The sequence below is a fragment of the Saccostrea echinata genome, unplaced genomic scaffold (assembly GCF_033153115.1).
Source record: "Saccostrea echinata isolate AGI-Se365-2 ecotype Australia unplaced genomic scaffold, CSIRO_AGI_Sech_v1 ptg000025l, whole genome shotgun sequence".
NCBI lineage: Eukaryota > Metazoa > Mollusca > Bivalvia > Ostreida > Ostreidae > Saccostrea > Saccostrea echinata.
The window spans coordinates 3,614,110-3,630,243 of record NW_026889774.1 but is presented as its reverse complement, the minus strand read 5'-3'; the positions used below and the strand labels follow the sequence as shown (position 1 = coordinate 3,630,243).

General features: G+C 32.3%; 1 protein-coding gene across 2 annotated transcripts in view; it reads right to left on the bottom strand.

Annotated features, from left to right (window-relative positions):
• Window positions 1-1,195: 1,195 nt before the first annotated feature.
• The window catches only part of LOC133191882 (mucin-2-like), a 45,658-nt gene continuing 30,719 nt past the window's right edge, over window positions 1,196-16,134 (bottom strand). Inside the window, exons 7-12 of one of the 2 annotated variants that reach the window (XM_061327628.1) lie at window positions 10,142-10,263; window positions 9,588-9,752; window positions 9,089-9,334; window positions 3,278-3,526; window positions 2,229-2,370; window positions 1,196-1,418 (exon numbers count right to left, since the gene is read on the bottom strand). In XM_061327628.1, coding sequence (XP_061183612.1) covers window positions 1,349-1,418; window positions 2,229-2,370; window positions 3,278-3,526; window positions 9,089-9,334; window positions 9,588-9,752; window positions 10,142-10,263 — 994 coding nt within the window. In that variant the 3' untranslated portion in view covers window positions 1,196-1,348. The remainder of the gene's footprint in view (window positions 1,419-2,228; window positions 2,371-3,277; window positions 3,527-9,088; window positions 9,335-9,587; window positions 9,753-10,141; window positions 10,264-16,134) is intronic. The other variant, XM_061327629.1, reaches the window with a different exon arrangement.

The following is a 16,134-nucleotide window of genomic DNA, read 5'->3' as shown; positions in this document are numbered from 1 at the left end:
AACGATAAAATCACACTTGTTTTATACACGTTATATGTAGTCTTACTCATCTGACTAACGACAATCGGTTTTCATAAGAAATTACAAAGAAAATATTGAGTGGATGAAATATTGAGATAACGAACATTATTCAAGTTCAAAGTCCATTAAAGCAATACAAATCGGGAGCAGAGCAAATACGGACTTCCAAAATACATCAGAAGTGGTGTCAGGTACCATGGGGGAGTGAGCATCCCCTGCCAATCGGTGTTCCTTGTCGTGATCAGAAAATAACGGGAAAAATCCGTCGACAATTCAGTTTGTAAATAATGGCATAACAATTACAATGGAAAAACATTAGTCAGCATATGACTTAATGATAGACTGTACATGTATTTGCTGACAAAGTCATTGTATCGACCATAGAACTTACGAATCGATGACTTTAAACAAGACTGTTGATATTCTTGTTTCATCAACTTGTTTGTCAATAACTTACCTCGTTTCAGAAAATGTTCATACGTAGAGCATGCTCTTGCGTATCGAATCAACTCAGAGATATACACAACATGTGCAGGTGATAAGGGTATATTGCTGCACAAGTAAGGGAAGCTGACCATTGAAAAATTAAAGTCATCACGTTTATCACATAGCTTTGTTGTTAGATTGCCATTAACGTCTTTTCTAGTAAAATATCTAACTATGAAACAAATGTGTCAGACTTGTGGTATCTTATTTCAAGATCACTTGAATATATCGTGTCGACATATGAATGTAAATAATTATTGTTAATTGATAATACGTCGGTTATGTATATTTAAATTTTGAGTTGAAAGCCACAGCAAGAGATTTCTTTTTGTCGTGTATAAGATTTTTAATAAATTCTGCTTCATATGAAAAACAAAAATAGGTCTGCTAACAACGGGGTGCAATTGGTACCTATGGCTATTCAAACAGATTGTTGGAAGTCCTAGTCTCCAAAAACAATATAGATATTGTCAATCAGAAACTCAAGCAAAATTTTAATATCAACTTCAGAGTACTTGTGCGTACAATCAGAATGTTTTAACGAAATAAGTTTGCAAATGATCAATGACAAGGTAAGTAAATTTACGAGTTTCATTTTTATTGTATGCAAATATCAATTGTTAAGTGACTTTTCAAATACTCTAGAAGTTTTATAAAAGAAATGTTTTACAAATATTATTATCTGCAGAAAGTCCATTGCTTCTAATGAGTAGTATATTTTAGTAACTTAACACAGATATCCGATACATGTAATTTAAATGTTTCTCATAATCTTTAATAGAGTTGTCATAAATTGTAATATTTTCAACAGGTTCTTGTTGCTCTGTTGTATTACTGCAAGTTAATTGTCCAGGATTTCTGATTTCCGAATAACTGTATCCATCTGCACAGGTGATATCTCGTAATTATATCTACAAAATCAAAAAGGTTAATTCAGATTTTGAAACAAGATCTAAAAATAACCAGTTACATTTGTAATCAAAATTATAAGCAGTAGATGTTTTTCTCTGCTTTACCTGTGGCCAATTAAAGTCTACATATATGTTTCATCATCACATTTTTTTTCTATTTTTATATTAAATCTCAGAAACAAATTTCTCAAATAAGCAGAACCTTACATTGTATTTCTCCAATAAAGGCATAGAGTATCTTTACATAATAAGAGATTTCACATGTACATGTATACAAACAAGGTCACACTCCCTTAGATCAAACCTTTTTTGTTCACTTGAGCAAAGGGCTCAAGTGAGATTTTATGATCAAAGGCCCAGCAAATCGTTTTTCTCATTTTATTTCCGAAATGCTAATTTTGACGTCATAAACTTGTGCATTTTCCCGTATTTTCTTAAAAAGTTGCAGGACATCAATTTTCAATAACATTTTCTTTCAGATAATATAAACCGCATGCATCGCCCACAAAGATTTTTAGAAATGTGATTTTTCAAAGAATTTTACAAAACATTTCCGGATATTGAAACGGGCACATATATGGACTCCATTTTCTCAAGGAAAATACCCCCTGAAATGAGTCATTTTGAGCCTTTTTTCTGCTTAAAACTTAAAAAATACAAAATTAATGACGTCGGATTTGCAGAATGGTAATTCTTCACGCCATTTTCTTTCATGAATTATTGAACTCATATACTCAACTCATATTTATGCCAATTTCAAAACTTTTTGAAAACATATTTTTTAGGGCACAATAAAGCCAAAGCAATCACCTAGATGCATTTTTTCGTCTAAGGAAACGTGTCATCACAAGTGCTGAAACGAAAAAAATTACTGTGATAACTGCGACTGATGATCCAATGTAGACATACATTTCATTGTCTTCTTCAGTGTTGTGTTTTGAGGATATGTTTTCTATGCAAAAAAATGAAAAGAATTTCAAAATGAAAAAAAAAATCGTTAAAATTAGAGATCAGAGATGAGTTTAAAAACTGTTCTTTTACATTATTTGACAAATTTTTCTTAACCAAACTCTCTTTCTCTCTTCACACACAATGGAATGATCTGGATAATGAATTATAATGAAGTCAAAGGTCTTGGTTCTAAATAAAGTTTAGGCAATTAATATGTTAAAATATTCAAGTCCGATTTTCCTCTGTCTATTTTTCTAATTTTTAACAATTCTTAATCTAATATATATACTATCAAACACTGAATGATGAGCTCTAAATTATTTTCAACCCCAGTTTAGATCAATTGTCCTATTCTGCTGGTTACAAAATTCTGTAAGATTACTGATCATTTTTTAAAATATACTGTCTTGAATGGATTTTGTTCATATTTTTCATTTTCTTCATTGCATGTCTTCCAATTATATATGATTTATGTATTTTATTATATATGATAAAACACGAGCTTTAACAAACATGATATATGCAAACATTACAGAAAAAAATAGAAACTACATTTTTAGGATAATATTCTTAGAAAAAAAAATTATGTCGAAAAATAAAAATTAAAGTGATGGGGACAAAGGTAAGGGAATGAACTATACAAGTGTTGTTATTTTAATTTTGAACGTTTAATCATTTCTAAGATATCAAAATTATATTAACTGTCTATAATCAGAAATTGCGCTGAATTTTGAATATGCCAAAATATGTTCATATACATTGATGTCATCCAACTTAGTTATTTTATACAAGTGACGTACTGATAAGAGTAATTAATATTTAAAAGCAAAAAAATCGAAGTAAAAAAAAAAAACTCTACGATTAGCAAAGGTTAAAAGAAATAGGGCAAACATGATAAAATATCTTACCTTGAGAGGAATTAGTAGATGTTGTTGGTGTTATGACCTCTGTCGTTGTTGATTCTAAGGTTGTTGGCAGTGTGGTGTTTTCCGTTATTGTTGGTATTAGTGATGTAATACTTCGTGATGTTGTTGCTTCACTGGTGGTTGTTGTTGATGCAGTTGTTGATCCAGCTGTTGTTGACTGTGTTGTACTTTTCGTTGTTGCTGACTCTGTGGTCAATAGAGTGGTGCTCTCTGTGTTTCCTGACGTTGAGTCTTATGTGAACAAAATGCAACTCAGTATATAAAACATTTTTGTTTAATTTGTTTTATTTATCAGAAGAGCAGTTCTGAATCTCCATTAATGAAGATACAACCATGAATAATGCTGATGAAGAATCATAGCGTATATGATTTATTTATTTATTCATTCATTTATTTATTTATTACCTTTTTTCATAATACTGATAATTTATCAATACCATTATGAAAAATTGAAAAACAGTACTGCAGATTTCATAGATTCAAAGTTAACTATTTTACCATGTTGGACACTAGATCTAAACCCACGTGCTGGGCATCCGGAGTCAGATATAATGATCCCGTGATTCTATACGTCATATTTAGAGATAAAACAGGGTTATTTTGTGCTGTAACAAACATACGCTTTAACAGACATAATTGATGCAAACGGTACAGAAAAATAACATAGAAATTTAAATTTTAGGATAATATTCTAAGGAAAAAAACTTATGTGAAAAATTAAAATTAAAGTGATAGGGATCAAGATAAGTGAATGCACTATATAGGTGTAGTTATTCTAATTTTGAACGTTTAATCATTATTAAGATAGCAAAATTATGTTTTTATTTAACAAATTGCAGTGAAACAGATTCCATAAATTCCGATAAAGCTAAACATTCTATGATCAAATTTTGCGCTGAATTTTGAATATGCCAAAATATGTTCATAGAAATTGGTGCCGTCCAACTTAGTTATTCTATGCGGGTTACGTACTGATAAGAGGAATAAATATTTAAGGTTTCTGGTAGAGACGGATAGCAATCACGTGATAGATATACTTCGTATATTTAGAACGTGCTGTTTTTCCAGATTCTGTAACGCCGCCTTATAATAATCCCCATTTATACAGAGGTTTTGATCGTATACCATGCATAGTACGACAGAGTAACAAGACTGTTTAGTAGACCATTGATAATTTTACTTTTCATGGTTTAATTTTCTTTTTTCCAGATTGTTGATGTACTGCATCCAGGCGACGCCACACTGTAATAATCATAATATAAGTATTTTTATAGGCCCCTTCTTTCAAAAAGAATTTCTCTACAACAGCGATATCATAAACAATGTTAAAGAATTTGAATTGAATACCTGGGTATTTTGTTCCGTTTTGTTCCCTTAAAATTGTTGAACCATATTTAGAATTTAAAAGTTGTTCACCATCATATATAGTTATGATGTGATGAGATATTCCTCTATTATATAGTAAATGTATTCCAGAATGATTTCATATTGGGTAAAATAATTGTTCTTTGGTTATATATATACATGTATATATATGCATACATACACATACATACAAACACACACACACACACACACACATAAAATTTCAAGTCAATTTTTAGTTCTGAAAAAGTTTATATCTTTTGAATGTAAGAGCAAAAAGGTCAACCAGGACAACATACAGTACCGACCAGACACAACCTAACAGAAAGCGAACCCAGAGCGCACCCCGGGTTCGCTCTCTGGGTTCGCTTCGGGTTCGCTTGGGGTCCGCTAGTGCTGACCCCGAGCGAACCCGGAGCGCACCCGTAGCGAACCCGCAGCGAACCCAAAGCGGACCCAGAGCGAACGCTGAAAGCGAACCCCAAATTCAGTAGCGGTCCCAGAAAGCGAACGCGCGTTCGGTATTGCGTAACAGAGCTGTCAATCAGGATTATCGATTAACTCATCAGCGCTTCGACCAATCAACATGCCGAACAGGTCTGTCAATCAGGATAAGTGATAAAATGCGTTTACCATCAGCGCATCGACCAGTCAACATGATAGTTTATAATCTAAACATTGTACAAGCAAAGCGTGTGAATGTACAGTGTAAAAATATTATTAATATGATTTTTAAACATGATTTTACATTTATATATTTTAATTCTCCAGACAACATGCAATATTTACACATCTATTTTCATTATTTTTTAGTTTTAAAATCTATTGATACATTATATATTTTTATTATCCAGGTAGCATATTACATGTATAGTTAAATATTTATTTTCTTTATATTTTTATAATCCATTAATATATAAATATACATTGCGTAAGCTTATCAGACAATAAGTACTTTAATTTATAATAGAAAAAAAGAAGATAATAATGGTTATAACATATGTTACTTAAAAAAAAGAAGAAAAAAAATGGTCTTCGATAAATTATAGAATTTTATTATCTCAAGATACAGTATAAGAACATTTATTTAGTATAGGAATAGTTAGTATAAGAACATGTACGTGCTTTAATTCAATTATTTTTTATCAATTATTTCAATTTACATGCACGTTTTAATTTATCCAGATCAACTTCGAAATTATCGATCTTAATAATTGATCATGAAAAAAAAAATAAATGTACATTGTACAGAATAAATGTGCATTATGTCAATACGTAAATTGGAGAAAGAAAATCTCATTTAACTACTATGATATTTTTTTTGATTAATCTTTTACCAAAATTTGATAAATAGCTTGATTTAAATACATGTATATAGGGAAAGATTATTTTGTCAATTTTAATTATCCTACATGTAGACCTTACATTGTATGTTTTTTGAATTTTTGTAACTACTTGCAAGTCAGCCAAAAAAAAAAAAAAAACAAAAACAAAAAACAAAACAAAAACAAAAAAAACAAAAAAAAAAACAAAAACAAAAAAAAACGCAAAAATGCTTATCACTTTCCTTCGCGTCGATATCTATAATTTTACAGGTTTACATGTTCATGAACCTCTTACATGTACTACATGTAGTTTTCGAAATACTTTATATTAACATAAAAAATATACTAGACGGGTACGTTTTGTACTTGTGCATGAAAAGTACACGTAATTCCAACATTAGTAAATTGAACTTGCAAAGATACCTTAATACGAAAACGTACATATATTTTTTCATTACATAGGTACCTGTATTTGAACTTTGTAATTGTCATAATTATTTAATTTCAACACTTTAATAATTGTTGCTTCAAAGTGAAGCCAAGGTCATCACGTATCGGTAATCATCCACCTGTTTCGAAAATATTACGGGTATTAAGAGCAATTGCGGTGGTTTTTCTTAAATTGACACTTGCTAACTGAATGTATAGTGTCTCCATGGTCACGGTATACCTGAGTATATACTCCCCCCTACATTCGATGCCCCTTAATTAAGTTACATGTACCTCGTCTGGGCACGTTATAAATGAGAAATTCAATTATTATTCTTTTTTTTTTTTGAATTTGGAAACGTCATACAGTGTAGTTCTTTGGTAGGTGGCAGCAAATTACATGCATTGAACATGTACTCTTAATGCAAAGTGTATGCTGAAAATCAGTAAAATAGCTTTACGAGAGAGAGAGAGAGAGAGAGAGAGAGAGAGAGAGAGAGAGAGAGAGAGAGAGAGAGAGAACACTGTATATTATTTGAAATTAAAATCACTACAACCGTGCCATAGAAAACAGTTCAAGTACGGAGAGGGGTGGGGGGCTCATCGAAATAAAACAATAATAATTAAAAAAAAAAGAAAAAACATCGGGTGCTATTATCTTAATTTCATCTACTTAATCATGCGAGTTTACAGTTATTGAATTCTTGCTTTGTTTGTTTTCTTTCTTGTATTTATTTATTTTTAAACATTTAGAATTTTGTTTGTTAACATGCCGCTCCAGTATGTACATGTATGTAGTGGGGCGGGGGGGGGGGGGGGGTCATGAACCAGTAAGGAACACAAACTATTCAAGTGATCATTTACATGTATTTGAAAACAACTTAAAAATATATATATTCTTATCAGTGGACCAGTTATTAGTATTTGTTTGTTTGTTTTTGTTTTTTTTATTGTTGTTGTTGTTGGTTTCTTTTTTTATAAGTCTTCAGTTAAACTCGCCTTATAAAACAATGATTTATAGCATGGAAGTAAATTATAAATGATCTATACAACGAAACTCAAGTAACACTGTATGAGAATTTTTAGTGATTATCACGACCTACGTATACATGTAATGGACGACAACCTAGCTTAAATATAAACTGCTAAATATGAAAACTTAGCATTTTACGTGCACAGTATGTCACAGCTATTATATAGATAAGATCGTAATTCAGTTGTTTGTCTTTCAAACATTTAAATTACGATTTAGCAATTGCAATTACAATTGGAAGTTCCAACTTATTTAAAAACGCATGAATAATATAAACAAATGAATTTGAAAGCTTTTTTTATTAAGATACTCTTATCAATTTCACTCCATCCGATACATCGAAAATAAATTTAACACCTTTTCTTTTTTTTTTCTTTCGAGATATACTTAGCTTGTAAGTTAAGAAAAATAAAAATGATAATTCTACGTCGAATGTACGGTGGAATTCTTGAAATATTATCAACGTTCTCCATATTGTCACTTACATGTACATGTTTCGATCGCCATAAAAACAGTATGATCGATTTCACTACTATATTTGGAATATACAAGGGGCGGGGCTTACTGGCGGCAAGATTAAAGCGGGGTCCGCTTCACGCATGAGTGCGTAAAACGAACCCAGAAAGCGAACGCCGGGTTCGCTCTAGCGGACCCAGAGCTGACCCCGAGCGAACGCAGAGCGAACCCGAAGCGCACCCAGAGCGGTCCCAAATTTTCTGAAAGCGAACCCGCAGCGGACCCCGAGCGAACCCAGGAAGCGAACCCGGGGTGCGCTTTGGGTTCGCTCTGGTGTTAGGTTGTGTCCGGTCGGTAATGTATGTCTAGAATATGTAACCTTTTACTTTTGTGGTATAAAATATGATTTAGAAGACTTTGTAAAAAAGAATTTACACATTTTCTGCAAACATTTTCTGCAAATATTTTTTGGATGAATTCTGGATTATTATAGTAACCTTATTCTTTAAAAGTGCATCATTTGTAAAGGAAGGGGGTAGGGTAGGTTGTAAGATTATAATCTTTCGCCGGGTTAAAATTATACCCAATTTGTAGAACGATTTTGTCCTGAAATTAAAGGTACTAATTGACAAACTATAATATGTAATAAAAAGAAATATGATGGATAATTAATTCTTTCACAATGGAAGCAGAAGCGTGAGTCTGTGTGAAATGAATAAGCAATATTTCAACAAAATCTGACGATGCATCTTGGTGAATAGAATTCTGTATTTTGCTTATAATGCTTTATTAATTTAAGATTGATGTCAAATATCATTTCATATAGATGGATGTTTGAATTTGTACATGATTATTAATATTACAATAAAAAATTCCCTTTTTTCTATCTTCTTATTTCATCTTTCCAAACTTTTTAAGTTCTTCGGCGGATGATGAGGGTTATGTTACATGTAATATCATCAAATTTCTCTAAAACATGTCGAATAACCTGCTTTGAATTTTTGATATGATTTACAACAAAGAGTCAACACAAACATAATTATATTAAATCCGGAAAATTTTAATGGTTAGATTTTTGGTGAGAACTTATCAATCGCTACCTTAAGAGAAACGAATTCGAATTAATAACTCTACAAAAGAACAAAGGATAAAAGAAAAAGGACAAAGGTGATAAAATATCTTTACCTTGAGACGTGGGAGTAGATGTTGTTGGTGTTATTATCTCTGTCGTTGTTGATTCTGAGGTTGTTGGCAGTGTGGTGTTTTCTGTTATTGTTGGGTTTGGTGAAATAATGCTTCTTGATGTTGTTGCTTCACTGGTTGTTGTTGATACCGTAATTAATTCAGTTGTTTTTGACTGTGTGGTACTTTTCGTTATTGTTGAATCTGTGGTCACTAAAGTGGTGCTCTCTGTGTTTCCTGACGTTGAGTCTGATGTGAATGAAAAGCAACTAAGAATCTAAAACTTTTTTTTTAAACTATGTTTTATTTATCAGAAGAGTAGTTCAGAATCACCATTAATTAAGATACAAGGGTGAATATTGCTGATGAAGAATCATGGCGTATTTGATTTATATTTCTTTTAAATTTTTTTCATAATACAGATAATTTAATAAACCCATTATGACAAATTGCATTACAGTATTGCATATTTCATATATTCAGTTTAGTTAACTAATTTTACCATGTTGGACAATAGCTCTAAACCCATGCGCTGCGTAATCAGAGTCAGATATGAAATGAAGAAACAATGATCCCGTGGTTCTATACGTCTCATTTGGAGATAAAACAGGGTTATTTCGTCCGTAGTCCTTACATATTTCAGCAATGGTGTTCCCATTCATGTCACCTAAGATATTGAGTTGATATAAACCATAAAGTATATCACAAGTTAATCAACCTAGGTGAGTTACTTGTACATGAATGCAATTTTGAAGTTTTTTATTCATAATTTTAACTCAAGGTGTATCCGTAATATAAACATGTTTATTGTAATTCTTGTTCATGTCCAAGCGCCCTTTATGTGGAAAAATTCAGATCTCCTTTATATTAGTATTAAGCTCGTATTTCAATATTTCTCAAATTGTACTTATTTTGAGGAGAGGATTTTTTTCATTTCTTTCTAATTTTTTTCTTCTTAATCAAGACAACTCCATCTTTTTATACATGTTGTATATACATTATTATGCCACCAGTGGTCAAAATATTTTCTAAGCATAGAAAATAAATATTTAATACCTTCCTTTAAGATTATCTTGTCATAACAATCACGATCGTAATCAAGATTGATAAATTGGAAGGAAATTACAAGTCCTTGGCTTATAGGCACTGGTATAAAAGTATAACGGCATTCAATCTGGCTACAAAAAAAAAATATGTACTTGACGTTAAATTATTCAGTGACACATCATAAACTGATAAATATAAAAGAATTACGTAGATATTTAATTTTGATGATAAATAAAAGATAAACAAGCTATGTCAGAGAATTTGTGTCCCCCGCTTAGGGAAAAAAGAAGAGCATGCGCAGTTCGGGGAGGGGTGGGGGGTCACACTGCCCCCTGTATTTGTAGAATTATTAAATGAATACATGTTTATTGAAGCAAATTTGAAAAAAATGCCAATATGGATATAAAGATTTCATTGCTTATTCTTTAATATGTGTATAGAAGATTATTTTTAATATACAGAATATTTAATTTATCACACTGTAATAATGATTTTATGGTTTTGTACACGCCAGACATCATAACTTTTTCATTTCACATGTTGAATAGTATCATTTAGTAAATCAAAAAAAAAAAAAAAAAAAAAAAGAGAGAATCGTCCGGAGATTGAACCACGGAGGCACTTGATTATACAGCAGATGAAATTCAAACATTAACTCACATACGTTTATATTGACGTTTGATATTGTCAAAAGTTTAATCAATACATAGTCTCTAATTAAGCCTTTACTAAACAGTTCTAATAGATGTCATAAGAATATAATGTCCGCCGATAACCTGTATTATACGTAATAACTCTCCACAAGCCCCTGTGCTAAAAATAGTGCCATGCGACTTTTAATACAATATATGTAAATAATAAATATAAAACGGAGCGGGACACTTTGAGAGGGGCGAGAGAGGCCCTAGGGAGTTATGGCATAAAATTTCATTGCAAAAGCTCAAAGGCTTCTTGAGATATCGCCCGGAAACAAAAGTGTTACACACAGACGGGATGTATAAATTCACGACCTTGAACTCTGACCTTTTAACTTCAAAATCAATAGAGGTCTTCCTTAGGCCACAGGGAGTTGTTATGTAAAATTTCATTGCAAAAGCTCAAAGGATTCTCGAGATATCACGTGGAAACGAAAGTGTTAAAACAGACAGAATTTATGAATTTTTTACCTTGACCTTTGACCTTAAAATCAATAGAGTTCTTCTGTAGGCCATAGGGAGTTGCTATGCAAAATTTCATTGCGAAAGCTCAAACGGTTCTCGAGATATCGTGCGGAAACGAAAGCGTTACAGACAGACAGAAATACAGACGGACGGACGGACGGACAGACAGACAGACCCAAATCAATATCCCCCACTTTCAGTGAAAGCGGGGGACAAAAATAATGTCCACCCAATTTATTTACATCTCATACTTGAATTCTGTGAAATATATGGAGACAACGAACAGTATTCAAGCTCAAAAGTCCATTAAACATTACAAAATAGGAGCAGAGCAAACACGGACCTCCAAAACATCAGAGGTGGGATCAGGTGCCACGGAGGAGTGAGCATCCCCTGCCGACCGGTCACACCCGCCGTGTGCTCCTCGTTATGATCGGGGAATAATTGGAATACTTGTGTGTATAATCAGAATGTTTTTGAACAAAATAATTTTGCAAATGACCAATGAAAAGGTAAGTAAAAAACTATATACGGTAAGGGCGTATTCCTGCCCTCATAATAGTCAAATTTTGAAAATCTCTTGAAATGAGCAAAAGTGCATATATTGTATAAAATAATCCAAAGGAAGACAATATATTATGAAATTGGAAAAATTAGTTGGCTTTTCTTGTCTCCGTGACGTCACAAACTATTTGGATTTCCGTTATTTTTAAAATAGAGGCCAAAATGCACAGAGTTTGTTCAAATTTGACTATAGTTTTTATAGAGCGCAAGCTTGCTCAGGTTCCATATTCACATATTTCATTGATATTATCATTCTACACATTATATCAAAATGTCTAGTCTGAGCAGACCTGCGCTCGATAATTTCCAATCAAAATACCGACGTAAAATACACTATTTTCTCTCAATATCATTGCATTTTGGAATTTACGTCATTTTATTGACGTCATATCTAACTAATGATGTCATAGTTGATAAAAATATTTAATGCTTTGAAGTCTGCAAATATCCACCTGGTTTAGAACATAATTAAAGATTTCTCCATCAAAGTTTTATTTTGGGGGCATATACTGGCCACTACAGAATATAGTCCTTTACGAGTTCCATTTTTATTGAAAAAGCAGCTGTCAATGATATCAAAAAGCTGGGACTTTAATTTATCATGGGGAATGGTTGTGTATAAAGTTGAAAAGTATTAAGTTTTTAAGCTGTTGATTTTGGTAAAATCTTGTAATTTCAAATTTTCCAAAAGTTCCTTGGAATTTTTAAGTATCCACATTTGATTTACACCACTTCTGGAATATACTGTTGCACAGTACTCTTGAAGTTTCTCCTTCACTAGTGTTAATATCTTAGTGAGGAGTAAAGAAAGGGGCTTGTGGTACAACACACTGCTACCGTGTTTAATGCTCTTTTGTGCACCACCTTATTTGCTCTAATTTTTTACAATTATGTTTTGTAAGATTTATTGTTAGTTATTGTCTTGAAGATGTACCATAGGCCGCTATGTTTTCTATTGTTTTAACTATGGGTTATCTACACAATAACCCATGGGCGGAGCCTTCATAACCTATAGGCGTCGCCCACGTGGTGCAATGGTTAGAGCGTCTGCTCTAGAGTCGCGAAGTAAGGAGTCGAACCTTACGTCGCAGGTTCGAATCCCACTTTGGGACGTGGAGACCGGTCCTTCGGATGAGACCGTATAAACCGAGGTCCCATGTCGCAGTAGGTGCTGGCACGAAAAAGATCCCTCAATGCTCAATGGCCGTAAGTGCCGAATATAGGACAAATTTGCAGCTCTCCACCGGCAAGTAGTGGCGTCTCCATATGAGTGAAAAATTCTCGAGAGGGACGTTAAAATACATACAAACAAACAAAAATAACCTACAGGCGGTGCCTTAAATTGCATACAAAATCAATTAAATTTTATTCAAAATCTTTAATTTACTCTCGATAGACTTTAGAAGGTTTTTCCATATCATCGTCATCGTTAAACTTTCCAAATCGATCGTCAGAATGGTCCAACTGCTGTATAATATTTTCAGGTGTAGCCGGCTCCTGGGTCAAATTAAAATCCGTTTGAGTAAGAGATAAATCCCCAATACCATCAAACACATTTACTTCGTCCTCTATCTGTGAGAGAGCTTGATCATCGATAAAATTGTCCCATTCAAAATTTTGCGGAAGTTCAAGAAAATCGAGATCCATAATTACTGCGCTGTGTTTGTTCATTTTCGCTTTTTGATTGCAAGTGCACAAAATGTGCAATAAAATATAATTTATATGCATAGTGTATAGCGCGTGAAATTATAATTATGTCAGGTGACAAACCATATTAGGAAATTTATTTGCAACCTATACATCATCTCTCTGCTATATTAGGAAATCTGAGAGTGCTATGGTACATGTGACTTACCGTATAAGTTTTTTATTGGTTTTCTCTAGATACCCTGCTGCGCCTTCTCGTGACCTTTTAATCTTTCTATAGGGTATCTAGAGAAAACCAATAAAAACTTATATACGGTAACTACTACTTGACTGTATTGACTGGGATTTCTATTATATGACTAGTCGTCATGTTCTCTAATTGAATCTAGGCAGATTTAAACATTGTTTGCTTGACTTTATATCCCAGCCAATTAAATATTTGTATGTGTTTTATATTTTGTCTGTTTTTGTCATTTATTTGATTCAATGACCTTTTCACTCATATAACGTTGTTTCTCTTATTTCATTATATACGCCATTTAGCAAAAAAACGAGCTGCGAATCGCCAGTTTTTGATTTGAGTTGTACATAGCAAATTTTGTGGACATAAATAATGTTTTGCTATCGGTAGTCTTTTGAAAGACTGAGACCATAATATAGTAAAAATCGAATAATCCGGATTCAAATAAATTGGTTGGATTTATATATGATTCTCACCACCAAAAGTGTCCATAATTGTTTTATCATTTAGCCCGGGTTCAAATACTGTGGAATCATTTTAATTCGTGGGGGTCAATGTTTGTGAGCAAGCAAAATTTTACATGTTCGTGGGGACGTAATTTCATGGGTTACTCATTTATACAATAGATTCAATGAAACAATATGTTTACAAAATAAAGGTTCGTGGGGATGTATATTAGTGGGTAAGGGTGACCCTCGAAATCCACGAACATTGATCCTCCACGAACAATGATGACTCCACAGTAAATAAGACATTGAGGCTGTATGAGACACCAATGAGACATTCATTCATTGTTATATGCAATATTGGTGATTTGCAGACATATAGAATAGACAGTTAGTTAACACAGTTATGAAAACTCTCTTATAGTTTTGTTTTAAGGGACCAGGCAAAATTTATCACAATGATGGGACCGGTACAAACAGGCATGGGACAATGAATTTTTTCATCGAAGAAAACCATGGGACAAAAACATTTTTTAGCATTTAGTAGCCATGGCACAAACATGGGACAAACACTTTTTTAAATGAGTTACAGTACTTCACTCAAGAGACACATTTATTATATTTAAACATATTTTATCTTTTAAAAAATAAATTCTTCAAAAAGTCATTGTATATTTTAAAGTCAAACAAAGGATACAAAGTGCAACATAAAAATCTTCAAATTAATACTGCATGCAAAAATAACAAAGTAACAAACAATGTTAATAAGAGTTATGAACATGAACAAACAAATTATTTCAATAAATCATTCAAAATATACTGCTAACAAATTCTAGAGTAACATCTCTAAAACAACCAAAATCAATCATGTATTTTACACGAATGTCTCTCAAGTTGCATCCATTCAGACAACTTTCATAGAACAATTATAGGCATTTATGTCTGCTGTTCGATCCAATTCATTTATAATTTTTTTTTACAATTAAATTCTTTATTGCATAATACACCCATATGGGTCAAGCAATACAATTCATAATAAGAAAACACAAAGAACAATGAATGTATTTATACAATAGGCGCAATTTAAAGTGACAGTAAGGCGCATCTCATCAAAAAACTGACTTGTTAAAATATTCCGACAAGATTTGGAATTTTTTTACAACTCATAAAAGTTGTAAAAAATAATACATGTATGGTACAAATAAACAGATCGAAGATTGCTCCAGTTCGTACGACCCTTGATTTTCCGGCAGATTCCAATTACGTTAATTTTGTATGAGAAGAGAATATTTATGTTTCTCGAACATCAACTTTATATCTTATTTCGTAATGATATATTGGGTAAATTTGAATGAAAAAGCACACGTTTTTCAGCCGTACTATCGCTTTCAGTAATTTACTCCTTATATGTTACACCGATGTGGACCTTTTATTTCTTAATTCTAATGATTGTTTTATAAAAGTGAAAACAGCCGGTATAACTTCAATTGTTGGGCTAAGTATATATTCAAGTTTCTGTATGGGTGATTTGTGATAGAATTAGGAACAATTATCTACATGTAACATGGTTTTTATAAGTATATTCCTTGCTTGTATAATCAAATTACATTGTAAAAAGAAATGAAATTCATCATCAATAGCATTACATGAAGTGCATAATCTTTATGGTCGAGGTATTTTCTTATGTCTACCAGTTTCAATCAGTAGCCAGTGGTCACTTGTTCGAAACTTAGTTAGTAATTGTCTATTCTTGAGAGCATAAGATATTCTTCCATATTGAGATTGTGTTTTATTTTACTGTACAAATACAGTTTGGAGTTTTCTGTGAATTTGGATACTTTTTCCATAGTTTTGCCTTTATAATTATATAGTACTATTTTCTTCAACTTCTTTTTAACCGAATTTCGAATGTTGTCAAATTTTTCATTTTTTTTCCCCTGTAGT